Consider the following 21245-nt stretch of genomic DNA (forward strand, 5'->3'; position numbering starts at 1 on the left):
GCTTTCGGATAGATACTTCCAGGTGATACAGGGTAATGACATAAGCAAACAGAGGAAGCTGAACAATGGACTGCCTCAAGGATAAGTTTTAGCACCAATGCTCTTTAATCTTTACATCTCTGACCTGCCTGAAACCATCTCAAGGAAGTTCAGCTATGCTGATGATATGGACCTAGCTACCAAGGCAAGCAGTTTGAAGACACTGAAAACATCCTCACAACAGACCTAAACAAAATGCATGAGTATTTCACCAAATGGAGGCTAATACCAAATCCCACCAAGACTGAAGTCAGGTGTTTTCATTTGAACAACAGAATGGCGGGATACGAGCAGAAGGTTCATGTGAATAAAAAAAAAAAAAAAAATGGCTCTGAGCACTATGGGACTCAACTGCTGAGGCCATTAGTCCCCTAGAACTTAGAAATAGTTGAACCTAACTAACCTAAGGACATCACAAACATCCATGCCCGAGGCAGGATTCGAACCTGCGACCGTAGCGGTCTTGCGGTTCGAGACTGCAGCGCCTTTAACCGCACGGCCACTGCGGCCGGCTTGTGAATAACAGTCAACTGTGATATCAGCCATATCGAAAGTACCTGGGAGTCACTCTAGATAGAACATTATCCTTCAAAAGATGCCTGGAAAATGTATCCAATAAAATAAGCTCACAGAACAGCCTCATTCAGAGGCTCTGCAGCACTAACTGGGGAGCAGCAGCAGACACAATACGAACCTCTGCACTCGGCTTAGTGTACTCTGCAGCCGAGTACTGTACACTGGCGTGGTTAACCGGCAAGCATGTAAACAAGGTGGACACCCAGCTCAACGCTGCTCTGAGAACCGTTACTGGATGCATAAAGACTACCCCACTATATTGGCTTCCAACACTTAGTCATATAGCTCCACCCTCCCTGAGAAGACAGGAAGCTCTGATGAAAGAATACACAAAGATAATGAATAACCCCATACTTCCTATCCACGAAGATGTCCCAACTTTGGAAAGAACACGACTCCACTCCAGAAATCCCCCTTTAAGACTGGCCCAACAACCGGCAGCTGCCAACTTCAGCACGGATACTATATGGCACGAGAGCTGGAGTGATAGTACCTCCCCTGACGACTGTGAACTTATCTGTCCATCAGAGAAACCTAAAGGCTTTGAACTTCCACGACAGCTATGGAAAAGCCTACACAGAATCCGAACAGGACACGGACTATGTGCACACAATCTACACAAGTGGGGAAAGCTTCCCAGCCCTGGCTGTGACTGTGGGGCACCTAATCAAACAATACACCACATCGCCCAGGACTGTGAATTAACAGCCTACCAGAGTAGTCGGGCTGACTCCTTCAACGCCACACCGCCCTGCCTCAAATGGATCGCCAATTTGGACGTCAGAATTTGAAGACTTGTGTAACGCAAAATATCTGTTGTGATGTTACTTTTTATTGTGTTTATGTATTATATTTTATCTGAATATGTATCCTTCACCTATGTATTTTATAGTGTATTTTATCATATAATTTCATAATGTAATAAGTGTAAACCATGTGTGTAGCGGCATACGCTAAATAAATAAATAAATAGTAATACTTCTAGTTCATTTTTTCTATCAGAATTGCTTAGGAACTTTACACCGAGATCATCATAGATTAATAGCTTCTCCTTTTTGTCTGACAGACAGCATAATATGGAGTAAAACTTTTTTATGAATAGCTCCCAATCTCCTAATGGAGACCTGTACACTGTTGCTAATATCAAAACTACATTATCTGGCCATAGCTCACACGAACAAACTGCGAAGCGCTGATTGACTCAAAATTTGCTTACTTTTACGGTTTTGTATTTATACCCTTGTTTTGTGTAGAAGGCAACTCCTCCATTATCCATGCTACAAGTGTAATATGCGAAATCAAGCCCATTTATACTGACACTTTTCATCCACAGAGTTACATGGTATTCAGATAAACAAAGTATATCAATGTCTCTCTTATTTTTGAGATCATCTAAACACACTAACAGCTCATCTACTTTAAACTGAGACTGCCCTCAGCTCTATCCCTATTTATTGTATCGAAGTGGAACTATTACTTCTGATAGTGCATAGAAGATTTGACACTGCGATATAAGAACATGAGCAGTAATTTTTTTTCACAACTTCCCCAACAATTTTCGAAATTCTGATGGACTATTATCTATTGTTTCCGCATTATTTTATGCTAAGTTCTTTTATTACTCCTATATGTTTATACATGGCATATATCTGAATGAGTCAGTCAAGCAGATAGTTCACGTTGCCTTACTTGCTTAAGTTGGTCTACAGCAGATGTCATCTTAAATCAGCTGCATCAAGAATGCAAGTCTTCAGCAATGTGGAACAAATTAATTTTCACATTAGCACTAGTTCTTAGAAGCCAGCTAATGTTCCACCTGCTTGTTAATGTACTCAAACTGACAATTATGGTAATTACTTATAGAGTAATCAATATATATACATATATTAAAAGAAAAGCAGCTATGTTCTACACTGAGTCGGATATGAGGAGGAGCACTGGCTTCTGTTTTTGTCTGATACTTCAAACAAAGCATTTCTAACTTTACACCGACCACTATTAGCTGCTGTATACTGACAAAATCATTCAGAATTAACAGTTTTTTATTAAACTGATCCTAAGCCTACTATCTCTGAGTCCTGTTATTCAGATATATTGTGGAAGGGGTGGCTAAGGGAAGGAATTTGTGACTGCACAAAGAGATGAGACTGTTCACCGTCCCGAGAGCCTCGAAAGTGTGCTTCGTGAGACAAGCTCGGTACAGGAGTCCATTTTGTTCGGTACTGCCTCTTCATTTGGTGCCACAACACAGTATCGATTAGTTGATTTTGTCATGTCGTACACACAGTTCAGTTAAATCATCATAGTTCCTAGTCTGAACTAATATTTGTATAAATAGTGATTGTGTCTGTGTTATAGTCACATCCAAATCAATGACTTAATAAATTTTGACATGCTGCAGAAATGAAATATTTTTTTAAATGTAATATAGTAAAAAATTAAAATTATTGTAACAAGTATACAAATATCTTACAATGAAAATCAATGTTTTTGTCAATACAGTTCACTTATATCTCTGTGTACATTAGTTGTAGTTTTGAAGAGCACTTTGTCTAGAATTTCTGCAATCGATATGGAGTTATGAAAGTTACATACTGAGGTTTGCGAGTGTTGGACATTGTGTCACTGAGAGTAATTTCTTCACTTTTTGTTACACTTTATTTTACATTTTTTTAATGAAAATGGAAGATGAATTTCGTGCATAAAATGATCAGATTCACTAGTACCACTTGTAGCAAACCAAAATTTAAATGAAACCTGTACAAAATTCATTTTGACAAAATTGCACTATAAAATTTTCAATGATCCAAGATACAAATAACAGGAAGTACAACATATTTTGATACACTGGAATATACCCAATATTTTGGCGGAAGGCTGTAATGCGTGAGCCCAAGATTTACCAATTGTCGTACAGAACACATACTTTCTGTGTACATCTTGATACACAGGTAATTTCACTTTAGTACAAATTGGATAGATCAATTTATGACCATGTTCTCATTTTCAAACATTCAAGTTTGTGTACCAATACAAAGAGCAATAATCAATGGACAGTATTTCAATACAAACTTAATAAATGATGTAATTGTTTGTAATTACAAACTTGTTTACATTATGAATAATCATCCATTGTATAAAATAGCTAAGATTTAAGATTAGAGTTTATATTATTGCAGACAGGTGTAATATTAATTTACTTTCAATGCAAACTTACATATATTCAACATCAACTATCAAAAAATCTTCACCCATAAAATATAATACAGAAAAACTCTGTATTTTACAAAACTATTTATGTAAGATATTTACTGCTGACAGTATGCACAGCAGAAGACATAGACATAATTTTCTACACTTTTCTTCATTTGAATTACGTAATATATTCCTTGTAACAATACTGCAAGTACAAGGCACATCTGAAAAATGAACTGCCTAAGAACATAAAGAAAACATCAACCACTGGCCGTTAAAGCAATCACCATTGGCCGTAACACACTTCTGACATCACTTATAAAGCTGTGGGAAAGATAAATTACACAAGGAGCATTTGCTCACAGTTTCCAAGAGCCTAAAAATCAATGTCAGAAGTAGTCGCTGACAATGCACTGTAGGCACTTGTTGTTGGATATCTGCAATGTCTGTGAACTGTAAGCATTTCAGGGATAAATTAAGGCAGGGAAACAGAAAATCTGCCGGAACCAAATCTGTAGAATAAGGAGTGTGTCAAAGAAGAATTGTCTTGTGCAGAGCGAGAAAGTTGAGTTTGCGGATCGCAGTGTGTGGACGTATGTTGCTGTGGAGCAAATTCCACTGTTCCCTCAAGTTAGTTCTGGTCGAGTCTCCCAGTTGCATTGCAGCAGCTGTTTCAAAACTACCTCACAAACTTCCGTCACAAAATCCCACCCGAGGGTCGAAATGTCAAAGTGAGTTGAGTCTTTGCTGCCAAAAAAGGCAATCAATGTCTTTTTCTCAGATTGTACCAGCTGACTTTTTGGGAGGCAAGGAAGAAGCTGAATACCGCGCAACAGACTGTCACTCAATCTCCAGATCACATTGGCAGCACCAAGTTTCACTTCCTCTGATGACATTTTCCAAAAGCTGGCACGTTGAGGAAACTGCCAGATATTTCCATCTGAGTTAGCGTCTGCTCGTCTGCAGTGTGTTCAGTATGCACTGGGCACAAATTTCCCATTTTTCAAATATTTGTAAACAATATTGCTTATATCCAACTCTTCTGCTATCTTTCTTAAGGACAGCCACCAATCATCTGCCAGCATCAGTTGCTCTCATTCAGTACCTGGAACTGCACATGTTGACAGCTAACACAAGCACAACTCATCCTCAACCCTTCCTTTCTGTCTCTAAAGTATTTAAACCATCCATTCTCACCCTCCCCCCCCCCACCCCCCCCCACCCCACCCCGCTCTCTCTCTCTCTCTCTCTCTCACACACACACACACACACACACACACACACACACACACACACACACACACACACACACACACACACTCACTCACTTTATTTCTCTTTGCTTTAATACTGTACACTTGCAATAACATTCAATGTCTCTCTGCACCTATTTTCCCTACTTAGCGGCAAAACTTTATGTTGACTCATTGCTCCATTTTCCAATGACGCGATTTCTCACACTGACTATGTTAGCTCCGTCGCACCACTACTTCAATTCAGTGATTTGTGTGATGGGGCAAAACGTACCCTGTATCTCTCAGGTGGAAGTGTGGGTACCTAGCTTCAACCAGCACAGTTTTTAACATATGGGACAATGGACCAGATGTTTCAGCTGCACTTTGTAATGTGCACTGTCAAGATTTTATAAAAGCAATAACAAACTCAGTACGGTTACGGCTCAGATATGATACACCCTTGTTTTACAAGCACCTTGGTGCCAGCAACAGGATACTGTTCCAAAATGGCGTCTATTTCTTGCACGACGGTGAAACTGTTGCGACACTGGTGGGAACACCCAACAATTAGTACCATACTGGCATAATACGTCTCGGAATCTCGACAAAAAGAAAGTTTGGAAGCATTAATTTCGGAATGACTTTCATATTTTACTCACAGTACGATTTTAGTGCGAAATCGTAGTTTGTGTTAAGGGGCAAGTTGTACATCACCTTCCTTACAGTGTCTTTCTTGTATCCAAAGCCCAAGATAAATAACTGAATAATTCACTATAACAGCATTATTCTTCACGGCACAATGACAATGCTAAGAGTAGTTGCATATATTTGCACACATTCTTACGAGCAACCGAGGCCACTACTACAGCCGTGTGACTGGAGGGGTTCGTCACTCTAGAAATTGTACTGACTAAAAAGTGTTTCACATATGTGTAGTTTTTCTCCAAGTGCAGAAGCATATGACAGCACAAGGCAGAAGGAAAAAGCAAATTACTGCAGCATGCAGCCTACTTGTTTGCTTGCTGAGCCACAAGCACAATTGCACGATATTTCAAAAATAGTTCAATAGCTGATCAGATTACTATAATTATTGCAACCTTTGAAACTATTTATGATGCCCTTCTGAGTGATTCTTACAAGGTCTGATCGAAAGGGGGGGAGGGGGGGGGGGGGACCTGGTCCTCTGGTACACACAATTTTTGCAGGATTCTTCACAAAAGTATGTAGAATAATGAAGCTGTTAATAAAATGTTCATACTGAAAAACATCATGTTTCTGTCAACCTAACACCCCTCAACCTTCTATTTTTAATAATTGCACAATTTCTGTATACAGGTCTGTCAAGTACATCATTTTTAGCAGTATTTTAGATTCATAGTATGAAAATTACACAGTTCTTGGTGCTGGAGATTGTGATGCATACCATTAATAATTTCATGTAATATGATTTCCCGATTCCTTAAGTTCATCACCATGCAAAACTAAAATTCAAAACTGAACCTTCAGAACCACCCACCTAAGTGATGTTTTTAGCATGATTTACACTCAAGCAATCTGTTTCTATAAATATTCTGTATTTTGAAGGATATCAGTTAAAGACAATCCAATTTTGGGACACAGCCTTCACAAATATGGCACTATAAAAGACTGGGCAATTACAATAACACCAAATCCCAAAATTTTCAGTATTTTTGGGTTTCCCATACACTGCATTTTAGGAGATATAACAAATTTTAATTTCTTTTTCTGATAATTAAAAGGCTGAAAGCTATAATTGTGAGAGTCTCTGTGTTGTGCCTATCTGAGAATCTGCATCACTGCTATATGGTGAGTATCAACTTTTTCCCTCATAATATTGTTACATTCCATCCCGGATTTTCCACTGTTTGAGTATTGAACGGTGTAACGTTGTGTGGCGCATATGAATAATGTGGCATGAAGATAAGGGCAGGCAAGCTTGTGCACCTATTTCAAATCACTATCCACAAAGCAATGCCACCAAGTCAACAAAAACTAATTTATTGACCAGGATGCAATAATGCAAAGAAATAGAATCCTTCTACATCACGCTGCATCTACATGCCTGCCCTGCAATTCACACTTAAGTGCCCGCCACAGGGTTCATCGAATCACTTTCACGCTATTTCTCTACCGTTCCATTCTCTAACAGAACTACGGAAAAACGAATGCTTAAATTGGTTGTTTGAGGTGTAAGGGACCAAACAGCGAGGTCATCAGTCCCTTGTTTCAAATATACTCCATTCTGCTAACTAGACATCTCAGAAAAGTCTGGACAATAAAACGGAAAAAGGGAAAAACGTAAAAGGGCAGTCACGTTGTCATTGGTAAAAACAAATGAGGGAGGTTGGCAAGAGAAACGAACCCAACACTATGCTGAAGCAGCATAGGCAAGACCACCTGTGACTTAAAAGGTACAACTGCTATAATGCAGAAAGTACGTATGGGAATAGAAAGACTAACAAAGCCTTAAAAAGAAGGGGTAAAAACAGAGTAAAAGGGGAAGAAAAGAGGATTCCGGTCAGGGAGGTGAATCAGGAATCTCTGAACACTGCCTACAGTGGGAGACACCCAAACACTCACCGCCCTGCCCCAACACCAGAGAGAGATTAAAAACTTTAAAACTGAGAATAAAAACCACTCTCCTGGAGGAAACTGAGAACCAGAGAGACCATCCGGGAATCGTCAGCCAACATCAAAGGTAAAGTGTGGGGGAGTCTGTACTTAACACGCAGAGCCAAAAGAAGGGGGCATTCAACCAAAATGTGGGCCACTGACTGGAAGGCTCCACAACCACATAGCGGGGGTGGCTCATCACGCAAAAGGAAACCATGGGTCAGCCTGGTATGGCCAATGCGGAGACGACACAGTGTGGTCGAGTCCTTTCGGGAGAGGCGAAAGGAAGAACGCCATGGTCCTGGTGTCACCTTAATTGCACGAAGTTTATTAGACAGTGGAGTAGCCTCCCAAGAATTGGCCCATGACTGTGCGAAGTGGGATTTGATGTGACGCCGTAAATCCGCTGCAGGAGGGGTTACGGAAAACGGGGGGTAAGTAGCTGCTCCCCCAGCCAAACGATCAGCGAGCTCATTACCCGGGATACCCACATGGCCAGGGACCCAAAGGAAGTCAATAGAACAAGCAGCACGGTGAATATCAGCGAGATGGTCATGGATGGCAGAGACCAATGGATGGCGCGAAAAACACCGGTCAATAGCAAGAAGGCCACTCATCGAGTCCGTACATAACAGAACGCGATTGTGTTGGGATTGTTTAATAAAGGTAAGGGCCCGGGAAATTGCCATCAATTCCGCAGTAAACACCCCACATGTAGGTGGCAACAGATGATTTTCTGTTCCAACAGAGGACGTGAAGGCATACCCAACATTATCAGCAGATTTAGAGCCATCAGTGTAAAAAACAACAGCATCCCGAAACTCCCATAAAATTTGGCGGAAAAAGGTACGGAACACCACCGGGGGGATGGAATCTTTCGGTCCGCGGCGGAGATCCATCCGAAGTCGAGGCCGAGGAACTAACCAAGGAGGGGTGGAGGGGAGGGAGCGAGGAAGACAGGACAAAGAAGGAAGCTGAAAATGACGGTAAAGAGACGCAAGGCGCAGTCCAACCGGTAAACCCGCCCGAGGGCGGGAGTCGGGTGGGCGACGTCCATGGTCTGGGAACAGGATAGAATAGGAAGGATGAGTGGGAGAAGAACGGATAGTGAGGGCATAAGACACCAGAAGCTGGGACCGCCGAACAGAAAGGGGGGGGGATCCCAGCTTCAACCAGGAGACTATCAACAGGGCTAGTAGGGAAGGCACCGGTGGCCAAACGGACACCACGATGGTGGACCAGATCCAGGAGGCGCAGTGTGGAAGGAGCAGCCGAACCATAAACTTGACAACCATAGTCCAAGCGAGACAGCACTAAAGCACGATAAAGGTGGAGCAGAGTGGAATGACCTACACACCAAGAGGAGTGGGCAAGGAAGCGAAGGACGTTGAGTTTACGGAAACATCCTACCTTCAGGAGTCTGATATGGGGCAGCCAAGTGAGCTTGTTGTCGAAAAGAAGACCCAGGAAACGAAACTGTGGGACCACAGGCAATCGTTGTGCGTCGAGATAGAGCTCTGGATCAGGGTGGACCGTAGTATGGCGACAGAAGTGGACCACCCGCGATTTTAAAGGAGAGAATTGAAACCCGTGTGAGTGGGTCCATGCAAAGGCACGCCGTATAGCCACCTGGAGCTGCCGTTCTGCAGATACCATCGAGGAGGAACTAACCCAAATGCAGAAATCATCCACATAAAGGGCAGGAGCGACCAAGGGACCGACAGAGGCCACAAGTCCATCGATAGCAATGAGGAGAAGAAGGACACTCAAGACAGAACCCTGTGGAATGCCCGTCTCCTGGGTCCGTGGAGAACTAAAAGCAGTACCAACTCGAACTCTGAATGACCGATGGATCAGGAACTGGCGGATAAAAATCGGGAGTGGGCCCCGAAGACCCCACTGATGAAGGGTTAGTAAGATGTGATGGCGCCAGGCCGTGTCATAGGCCTTGCGAAGGTCAAAAAACACTGCAACCAAATGGAGGCGCTGGGAAAAAGCCTGCCGAACTGCGGATCCCAAGCGAAGTAAATGATCGATTGGAGATCGTCCCTCTCGAAAGCCACACTGGTAAGGGGACAATAGATCCCGAGATTCGAGGACCCAAGTGAGCCGACGGGCTACCATCCGTTCGAGTAACTTACAAACAACATCGGTCAGACTAATTGGCCGATAGCTGTCAACAGATAGGGGGTTCTTACCAGGCTTAAGGACAGGAACCACAATGCTATCCCTCCACTGAGAAGGGAAGTCACCCTGGAGCCAGATACGGTTAAACACCCGAAGAAGATGTTGCCGTTGTGGAGCACTGAGATGTTGAAGCAGTTGGTTATGAATGGAATCTGGGCCAGGGGCCGTATCATGAGAAGAAGATAGAGCAGAAAGAAATTCCCATTCAGTAAAAGGTTCGTTGTAAGATTCTGGCTCACAAGTAGTGAAACATAAGGTGATAGCTTCAGCCTGCTGTTTTTGATGAAGGAAAGCAGCTGGATAGGAGGCTGACGCTGATGCCACTGCAAAATGGGTCGCAAGATGTTCTGCGAGAACTAATGGGTCCGTACAAATGCCATCTGGGAGGTGAAGGCCTGGGAGGGTGGACTGCCGATGGCAACCTTGGAGAGAGCGAAGTGTAGCCCATACCCGTGACAGAGGGACAGTGGAACCAAGGGAAGAAACGAATTGTTCCCAACATATCCGCTTGCTCTGTTTGATTAAATAACGGGCTTTAGCGCGAAGGCGTTTAAAGGTAGTAAGGCTGGCTACGGATGGGTGCCTCTTGAAGTGTTGCAAAGCTCGACGGCGATCACGGATGGCAATGGCAATGGCCGTACTCCACCACGGGACTTGCCGACGACGAAATTGTCCAGATGAGCGCGGGACAGCAAGGTTAGCAGCGCGAACAATCACGTCAGACACGTCACGTAGGACGTCATCAATACAACCCGACAAAGAGGGAGAAAACTCGACCTGTGCAGTGTATAGAGGCCAATCGGCGCGGTGGAAAGACCAACGAGGTAACCTGTCCATCGGGGAGCGGGAAGGGAGCGTGATGATCAACGGGAAATGGTCACTATCACAAAGGTCGTCGTGTGGCGACCAGTTTAATGAAGGGAGGAGAGAGGGAGAAGAAAGAGAAAGATCAATGGCAGAAAAGGTACCATGACCAGCACTGAAATGAGTAGGGGAGCCATCATTAATAAGGCACAGGTCGTGGTCTGCAATAAATTGGTCTATAAGAAGACCTCGTCGAGATGGAAGAGCACTGCCCCACAAAGGATGATGAGCATTAAAATCCCCAAGGAGGAGAAAGGGAGGAGGAAGTTGCTGAAGAAGGGCGGTTAAGGCAGCAGGTGTAAGTGTCCTGTCAGGAGGGAGATAAAGATTGCAAACTGTGACTGCAGAGTCTAAGTGGACCTTAACAGCAACCGCTTCCAATGTAGTTTGGAGAGGAATCCACGTGCTAGCAATGTCTGTACGGACCAACGTACAAACGCCACCAGAAGCCCGCAAGGGTCCGACCCGATTTCGACAGAAAACACGGAACCCACGGAGGGTCGGTGAGTGAGCATCAGTAAAATGAGATTCCTGGAGAACCACACAAGCTGCAGAGTACGACGAAAGAAGGGATTTCAATTCCGGAAGGTGACGATAGTAGCCATTACAATTCCATTGGAGAACCACAGAATGATGGGGTTAAATGAGGGCGGAACACGCTAAATCCAGTCATACCGCCGGGTCCCCGCCCGTCACCGACAAGGAGGGTGCGACATCCATGAACGACAGGTCAGAATCCGGTTGTGAAGTCGGGGAAGGGACCTCCGGTGACACCAGAGGCTCTTTGTCCCGGGACTTATGTTTCTTCTTCTTTTCAGGCTGAGATCGAGGAGGGCTGTGTGGCATAAAGGAGCCAGCTGCAGCAAGATCAGGAACAGAAAGAGACCGGGTGACGTGCGGGCCCACAGCCCGCGGCTCTCGCGGTCGCCGCACGGCAGCAGACCTTTGACCTGGAAGGTGCCGGGAAGGGGCATCTCGGGAGAGGCGCCCTTGACCGGCAGACGCCGAAGGAGTGGGACACTTCTCCGGCTGGGGAGGGGGAGCAGCGCCCAGAGGAGAAGGTGTGGGAGCCGCAGGGGAGGGGGGGAGGAGAGGGGTCCGGGATGGGGGTAAGGAAGGGGGAGGAAGGGGTAAAGATGTAACCAAGGCGTAACTAGATGTCATGGACACAGGGTGTAGTCGTGCATATTTCTTACGGGCCTCTGTGTAGCTTAAACGATCAAGGGACTTATACTCCTGTATCTTTTTTTCTTTCTTATATACTGGGCAATCTGGTGAACGTGGAGAATGACTACCATGACAATTTACACATACAGGAGGGGGAAGACAGGGACTCCCCTCATGGAGTGGACGTCCACAGTCACCACAGAGAGGGTCCTGAGAACAGCGAGAAGACATGTGGCCAAAACGCAAGCACTTAAAACACCTCATAGGAGGTGGGATGTATGGCTTCACATCACAACGATAGACCATAATCTTAACTTCCTCAGGAAGGGTATCCCCTTCAAAGGCCAGGATAAAGGCACCAGTATCAATACGATTATCTTTAGGACCCTTCTGAACACGCCGAACAAAGTGAACACCCCGCCGTCCGAGATTGTCCCGAAGTTCCTCATCAGTTTGAAGGATGAGGTCCCTGTGAAAAATCACACCTTGTACCATATTTAGAGACTGGTGAGGGGTAATGGACACAGGAATTGTGCCAAGATGGGTACAGGCACGAAGGGCCGCAGATTGGGCAGCTGAAGCGGTTTTTATCAGCAACGAACCCGACCGCATCTTGCTCAGGGAGTCCACTTCGCCGAACTTGTCTTCAATGTGTTCCACAAAGAATAAAGGTTTGACACTGGTGAAAGTATCTCCATCAGTCCTGGTGCAAACTAGATAACGGGGGAAAGGTTTTGCCCCTAGACGACGGGCCTGACCCTCTTCCCAGGGGGTAGCCACGGAAGGGAAGGCCGAAGGGGCAAGAGAAGCAGCACTTGAGGAATCAGTTCCACGCAGAGAGACGGCCGCAGAAGAACGGCCAGAGTTTTGGACCCGTATGCGTTTCATCTGCATAGCGTCCGCCCTGATACCACCCACTCCGATCAGGGGCTCTCCTCACGGGCGCCACCCAGCCACAGCAAGGGCCGTCTGGCACGGCGGCCATTGCCGGGAGTTCCGATACTCCAGGATGACGAGCAACCACTCCAAGGCATGCATGAGGAGGTCACAGCTCAGGTATCAGAAGTGTGATCCCTGTGTGTTCAGGGGGCTCAACCAAAAGGGTACATAGCGACCCCACCACACGGGCTGGCTACCGTGCTGGCTATGCACCCTAGCATCAAACAACGACGTGAAAGAAAAGGTGGAATGTACTAGGAGGGCGCACGTCGGAGACACTAGGTAAGGTGCTCTTCCCCAAATGGCTCACACTACGGAGGAGAAATTTTGTAATGGAGGTCAAACCCCAGAGGGGGACCAAGGAATGCCAAAAGGAGGAGATGATTACGCAACAAAGCCGGAGTGTAAAACCAACAGAACCAAGAGGATAGCAGGGCCAACATAAGCAAGGACACCAATAGAGGGAGAGGAGAGGGCGAGGGGAAAGGAGCATGGAGGGGAAAGGAGGGGAAGGGAAAGGAAATGCAGCCCGGGAGAGAAAGAAGGCTGCAATGGCTCGGGGCCCCGTGCTCGCCATGCACGTATCCACAAAAGAGTTGTGGACCCCCTGGGGGGAATGCTTAAATTAAGAGATAATGGAGCTCATACAGAAAAATTAATCACGTCTCCCTACGTAGGTAGGTGTCAATAAAATTTTTTCGTATTTTGGAGAGACAGGTGGTGACCGAAATTTTGTAAAAAGATCTCGCCACAATGAAAAACATCTTTGTTTTCATGATTGTCATTGCTATGACAAATGAGCTGGGGTGGCCCTCTTTCACCTCTATTTCAAGATAACACAAAACGAGCTGCCCTTCTTTGACCTTTTGCGAATCTTCTGTCAATCTTAGCCGGTAAGCAGCCACTTTTTGTATCGTGCTGGTATCTTGTCAAAATTAGCTAGTACTTGGTTTCATCTTCCGATGACTTCGTTTATACATTTTAGCCAGTGAGATTTTGACACGCACAGTGGAAGGACATCCTCTAGGGTAAGCATAACAGCCACTGTCACACTCGTAGGTCTCGAAACTGTGTCCTTTTGAGAGAGCCTTCAGCTGGGTACGAAGAAACTCAGCCGGAGCCATGTCTGGACTGTAGGGAGGTAGAGGCAGCGTTGCCACGCCTCTTTTACCAGACAATCACTCAACAAGAAGGCAGTGTGGCTGGATCCACTGTTGATGAAGTTTCCATACCTTCTTTTTCAAATGCTCAGTTACAATCCCTCAGACATGGATTGGCTGTACGTCTTTAGCTCAGACTATGCAAACACACATTCTATAGTCTGGGCTCAAAAATTCTTCCCATTTCGGCATTGAAGGGTGTGAGCAAATTTCATCAATGTCAAAAGAGTAGGTGTTCCAGGGGCAAACATTTTTTTCAATTCGGAGTTGTAGGACATTAGCTGCCAAATGTCTACTCAATCACTGGGAAAGCTTTTGCGGTGGACTGCCCAGGTTACATCCAGATTTTTTTGTGTATCACTGTTCAAGTGAATATTGCAACACAGGTGGAATCAGCTGCCAAATGAGATTCGTGAAGGGCAGGAATGGCCAACAACTCTGTACAAATGCAGATAGTTCTGCAGACTTGCATCATTCCATTTGCCATGTAACCGTGAATACCATCAATCACCGAATTTCATAGCCGAAAAAGCCTTTCACACACATTTTGATTGAAATACTGGTATAACATGAGCAACCTCATCATGGAGATGTTGAAACACTTCCTGAGGACAGCTTCATAGAACTCCTGGATAGTTTTGACATGAAAGAATTTGATCTGAAGTTTAATTTCCATTTAAAAGACAATCACTTTCATCTGCACATGCTAAGAGTTGCTTTCGACTGAAACAGCAGTCTGTCAAAAACAGCTCAAAAACGTGAGAGTGGCAGTGTCCTGAAAATGTTTAGGAAACCATTCCTGTAATTCTTACAATGCGACAATGAATTCCTCAAAATTTTCATTTTTCTTACCGCCGACGAGCTCAAGGAAGTGGACGGTGTTCCTCGCCAGGCTTCACCCCTAGCAAAGTACTACAGAGGGTAGTGTGCAGTCATATCCATTTACAATGCGAGATACGCAATGCATTCCGGGTGTTGTCGATTTCATTCCTGGTTTCCTTTTTCCTTGATAAATTTAAGAATAGTGTGTTTTAAATAAAAAAAATACTTCCAGAAGTGTCACTCGAATTAACCAACATACTTCACGTATTACTGCAAAGTCTCAAAACTCTTCATTCAATTCCATCAAACATTGTTGAAATTTATGGTGTAATAATGCATGCTACTTGAGAAAATTTACTATTTGTACCACCAGTTCCATCATCCACTCGTTGCCTGCAAACGTAGGACAAAGTATTTATCACCGTACAGATCACTGACTCCCTCACAAACGGTTTGTCGACAGTTGCAGCCGTGTGCTCTTTCTCCATCACATAACTCTTTAAATTCTTTATGCACAGCATAGTAAATATTGTAGTACAATAGTACCTATCAATTGTGCATCTGCAGAGTAGGTACTGAGAATTCTCGTATTCTCTCCAAAAAAAAAAAAAAAAAAAACTATGATAATCATTCATTGTTAAAGGCTCGTGATGACAGATTCCTCGAATGCCTCTTTGTATGCAAACAGCCGATGGACCTTCAAGCTTCCTTTAAATTGTATGCAAATAGCAGAACAGCAATGACCTGCAATTGTGACAAAACAAAGAAAGTTGTGCCAACCCGAGAAATGCCAAACCAAAATCCAGAAGGAACAGTACTGCTTAGCACCACCAAGTGAAACGTCGCACTGTACACAGTAGTTCCGAGAAAGAAAGAGCAACGCCGAGACGTAGCCTGGACCGCACCGCGAGCAGCACATTGTGTACCGTGCAGTTTTACGTGCCGCGGCCAACCCTGATGTGGGGACACACCTAAACACTCCGCGAGCTGAGGAAATTGTGGTCAGTCACACTGGGGAGCTAACGACTCGCACCGACTAGCCTAGTCGTATACACCGCAGTGTGCCCCATATGTGAGCAGAAAAGAACCGGCGACATTGTTCTCCAGACAAACCTTGTAGTGCCTGGCATCATCACTGTGTGCATGTTGAGTGAATCAACAGTTCGGATGAAGTTATTACTCAATTTAAGTATTTCCAATCAACATCAAAACTGTAAACGATCCAATATCCTAATGTACCACAAATGCTGCTATTCTGCACTTTTCAGTTCACAGTGTTAATTGTCCAAGATGCAGGATTTGGTAATAAACACTACTGTTTTAATACTGTCTTTGTGTATTTTATTTTCCAGAATGGCTTGCCCCCACCAGAGGTAAAAAGACTTCATACCAATTGTGGTTATTGTCGTATCACTGCACTAGGGATTTTTCTACTGCTCTTCACGACATCAACTCGACAAGGATTTGCTGCTATCCTTAGACTTGCACGACCATTTTCTCTGATGCCTCCTGAGGGATCTAGCTTTATCGAAGGATTTCCCACAATCGACGCACTCGTACGCCTTCTTCTTCGCAACATCGACTCTTACGAAAGAGTTGCCACACGACGCCGTCTTTTGATGCCTTTGAAGATTATCGCGTCGCTTGTACGTGTTTCCACAACCGACACATGCGTACAACTTTTTTTTCACATGAATGACTCCGTGTTTTCTGAAGGCAGTAATGCGGCAGAAAATTTCCCCACAATAGCTACATTCGTACGGAGTCGTAAGCTCGAAGGGTCGTACGAAAGATTTGCCACAATTAATACACTGGTGAGACCTCCCTTCTGTTCGCATTACTACGAGTTGCTTTAGGAGATCATCAAATTCGAAAGATTTGTTGCAGTCGTCACACCTCGGTAGCATTTCCGCAGCACTGAGTTGCCGATGTTTCCGAAGACCAGCAGCGCGAGAGAAAGTCTCGCCACAATTGCCACACACGTGCGGCCTCTCCCCCGTGTGGATTCTCTTGTGTTCCCTTAGCGTAACAGCCCTAATAAAAGTTGCGCTGCACACGTTGCACTCATACGGCCTGTCCCCAGAATGCTGCCTTCTGTGTTCCACAAGACTGTAAGGTCGCATGAAAGAAACACCGCAATCGTCGCACTCGTATGGCTTCTCTCCGATGTGAATTCTAGTATGATGTAAGAGGTAACCACGTAATTTGAAAGTTTTACCACAGTCCCCACACCTATACGGTCTCACTTCACTATGTACTAGTCTGTGTTTCAGAAGAGTGTCACTTCGCTTGAAAGATCTGCCACATTCGTTGCACGTGAACTGTGTGGATTTAGAATGTGTTCCTCTGTGTTTCTGAAGATAGCGAGCTTGTGTGAAATGCTTACCACAATCGACGCAGTGAAACTGTTTCTTCTGCGTATGAAGTAATTCGTGCCGTTTGAGGCACGAAGGGTCGGAAAGAATTTTGTGGCAGTAGGAACATACAGACGGCCGTTGCCGTTTCCGTTTCCGCGCTGACGAATTTTGACCCGGTTCGAAAGCAGATTGGGGTGATTTTCCACAGTCGCCGTTACGGTGCTTTTGTTTCGATTTTTCTGTCTGTGTATTACGTTCAGTACAGGTGGAGGGTTGTCGTGCTCTGTTACAAACCTTTTCCTCGCTGCCATCCACAGTAGGGGCGAGTGAGTTGCCCGGTGCAATTCGACGTATGCCGGATAGCCTCCGATCTCGCTTCAGGTGCAAGCGTAGGCTGCCTCCCGTGCGAAACACGTCTCCGCAGAGTCTACAGACGTACGGTGGAGGTCGCACGCCACTGATGTGGACAAAGACGTGTCTTACGAGTCTATACTTTGACGAGAAAGTCGCGCTGCACGAACCGCAAGTGTAGCTGCCACAAGCAGAGTCTTCACCACCGCCACTCTGGTTAACATCCGGCACTTGTAATGGGCCACTACCATTCACAAAATGTCTATCCTCTGGTGTAGCACACTTCTGAGCTGGATGAGCGACAGCCTCACCACACACATCACTGCCTTTTTTTAGGACATTCCACATGGACCTGGAACACAGTGAGAAAGTAAATCCAACACTAATCTACATTAATACAGGAAAGTCCGGGCAGGATGTAAATAGTTCAGGAGTAAAAGAGGCCAGTCACTAAATGGCAGAGACATTGAGTAGGCGACAGGTACACACAAAAGACAGTGAAAACTTTTAGAAGAAATCACTCCACACACACACACACACACACACACACACACACACACACACACACACACACACCTTTCTTTTCTGTGTGAGCCTGTCGATGACTAAATACTTCTGTTATTCGGCAAGTAGTCTCTTTTGTGCTACACTCTCTACTATCTACTTTAGGAATTGAAATTTAATGCAAAGAAGAGTGACATGATAATGACAAGGAAGAATAACCGGGGAGTAGCAACAGATACACATGTCACATGACAAGTGCTAAAGAAAATGAAAGTTTACCTGGTGAGCGTAATAAAAGAAAAGAGAGAGTAAGCGAAGCAAAGAAATTCCTCTAGACTGGATGAAGCCCAATACAGAACAAGGAATGGGGCTGGGAGACAAAAGTTCACAGAAGAAGGTCAGGGCTTACAAAAATGAAAAGAGGAAGGAATGAAGCAGAGGAGACCACAGAGCAGACACGATTAAGACGGTACGGGCACTTTGAGAATGGGAATTGGCAGCGTACTGAGGCAGGCCCACGAAATGATAGCAGGAGGCAGTCGGCCTAGAGGAACAACGAGGGACAGAAGGATCACTGGGCCTGAAGGAGTGTGTGAAAAAGAGAAGAGAAAACTGGAGCAAAGCGGAGATGGGAACATCGTGAAAGAGCAGAAAAGATGGAGAGGTCAACAGAACCAACTGTAAAAGACCATAACTGGTCTACACAATGTTAAATAAAAGTTGCTCTGCACATTCAGAATTACACTGAAGCTTAATGCACACAATAATACACATATGAAAAACACTGAAATATTTTTTTAGTGTTTAATAGCATGATAACAACTATACACTTAGAAAAAAGCACATGTTACTTAGTGTACAGGCAGGTGCAGATTCATTGTCAGGGGTCACACTTTGTTACAGCCCCCACACTCAGGGTTTATCCTGTCCACTAGAGGTCTTTTTCCCCAATTTGGAAAATCTATCTTATTTTTTTAACTTTGTGTCCTGATGCACTTCACAACACTACAGTCGTCGAGGTAACCTAATGGAACGAACTCTCGTGTGCCATCTGGCTGAATCGTGTAAACTTTCTTCTGTGTGTTACTGTGTTTTAAATGTTGCAGACTTTATTCTCTGAGGTATGATTTGGGGACCAGCTCACCATTTGCTTGAACGAGAGTGGGGAAGTGTCTAGAAACTGCAACTGAGCTAGCTGGTGCAGCAGCCCGCAGCTGCTATTCTGCTGGATGGATTGGAACTGAGTCTGGCATACCTCCCTGTCTCACTACCTAGCACACTGTATCTTATGCTGCACGCGGAGGTCAGATGCCTATAATGATTATGACAATGATAAGAATAATAATGTGGATTGTAAGTCTGCCTCTTCCTGAACTAGTTTCAGTGACAATATCGCCAACATCAGAATCACCATTGTCATAAACATTACAAAACATCATTACATGTGTACTGTTTCATTACAAATATTGTATTGTGTGAATAGTTTTACAATACCTTATTTCCTTTAAGTCTATGTCAGTTGCCATTATTTCTGGCATATCTTCCCTGTTTTGTCACCATTTCTTTGGCACAAAGAAAATTATCTGCAACTGTATTAGCGGCTGTTACTAACAAATATGAAAAAGTGAACTTAAGTATGTCAGCATTATAGTACTGGGATCGTTGTAGTGTTGTTGACATAGTTTTGGTGTGAATAGGTTATTATGTAATTTTTCTTATTATGTAATTTGTCATATACTCATGTTCAATTGCTATTAAACACAGAAAGACAACTTTTACACCGTGGTCATAATTCAAAACATTATGCCATCTTGCTGTTTGCATGTACCAAGCTGTAAAAGTTATGATTTTCTGCGTTAAAAAGCAGCTGCAAGACAACCGACAGTCATGAGTAAATGACAAATTAGGTAACAACCTAGTGCACACCAAAATTATATGCACAATGCTACCACAATTCCCAGTAGTATAATGTTGATGTAAGTGAATTCACTTTCTCATTTTTGTTAGCAACAGTCACACATACAGTGCACGTGATATGCTGCAAGCAAAAAAAATGGCAAACACATCCATAAAAGTTCCGTAAGTAATGACAGCACATATAGACTCCATGCTGTCATTTCAAGTAAATAAGTTATTATAAAACTGTTCACACAATACAATAGTTGGAACCAAACAGTTCACACGTAATAATGTTTTGAAATGTTTATCACCATGCTAATTTTGCGTGTTTCCGAATAAAGAAAAAACTGACTGATGATGGGGATATTGTTACTGAAACCAGTTTGTGAAGAAAATAAATAACACAAAAGTGTTTTGCAGCAAGGTGGATCCACAATCCCCATTGTTTTTATGCAAACATGCACAAACGGAAGTGTTTCAATTGCCTTTTTGGTGATTTTGAGAAACACACAATCTTAATAGGATTCATCCAAAATTTTGACAAATACGTATCTCATGCAATTTATTTAAGAAGTCTAACTCTCTCTCTCTCTCTCTCTCTCTCTCTCTCTCTCTCTCACACACACACACACACACACACACACACACACACACACATAGTTAGTCACTTGCTTGCTTGCACCCTTCTGTATATGCAGGGTAATCTCAAGAAATGCTGTACAGATTTTTCAGTAATAGATACACTAACGCACAAGGAAGGTTGTTGAATATAATTTATAAATATTTCATACAAATTGTCTGAACTATGATGAATTAAGTTTCAGTTGTGGAAACAACACCACTGTCATATAGTGAACAGCTGCCACAGCTTGAGAGACCAGCGAGCTACATCTCCCCTCTCAATGATGTGGAGATACAGACTTTGAAATACTATGACAATTTCAGACCGCTACTCTGAGCTGAGCACAAATTGATAATTACAGTTGGCACCTTTAATTCACTGCAAACTCTTAAACAATAGGCAGTAAGTTACAGATGTTTGAAGCACTGAAATAAGTATGACCAAATGCAAAAAGGTAACCTCCACATTATCAGGCTGTGATGGGAGACCTACATTTGAGAACATTTGCAGAGCAGTAAACCATGAAAATCCAAAGTATGTGGTGTTTTATTTTTTTGTTACGAGCAAAACGTTTTCCGATAAACTATTTCAGCAACTTTGGTTCATCTACATCAGAATATTATTTAACTAAGACGTAATTTCGTTTTTTTTTTATTATTAAATTCCATGCAATTGCACAGAAAACTAAGTCGTT

The 21245-nt window shown here is 43.9% G+C and overlaps 1 protein-coding gene across 1 annotated transcript in view; it reads right to left on the minus strand.

Annotated features, from left to right (window-relative positions):
- LOC126427164 (zinc finger protein 420-like) overlaps positions 1-21245 on the minus strand; it is a 178009-nt gene that overhangs the window by 19306 nt on the left and 137458 nt on the right. Inside the window, exons 10-12 of the mRNA XM_050089388.1 lie at positions 17065-17878; positions 5521-5592; positions 5338-5441 (exon numbers count right to left, since the gene is read on the minus strand). Of these exons, the coding sequence (XP_049945345.1) occupies positions 5338-5441; positions 5521-5592; positions 17065-17878 (990 nt within the window). The remainder of the gene's footprint in view (positions 1-5337; positions 5442-5520; positions 5593-17064; positions 17879-21245) is intronic.

Source organism: Schistocerca serialis, chromosome 11 (assembly GCF_023864345.2).
Source record: "Schistocerca serialis cubense isolate TAMUIC-IGC-003099 chromosome 11, iqSchSeri2.2, whole genome shotgun sequence".
Taxonomy (NCBI): Eukaryota; Metazoa; Arthropoda; class Insecta; order Orthoptera; family Acrididae; genus Schistocerca; species Schistocerca serialis.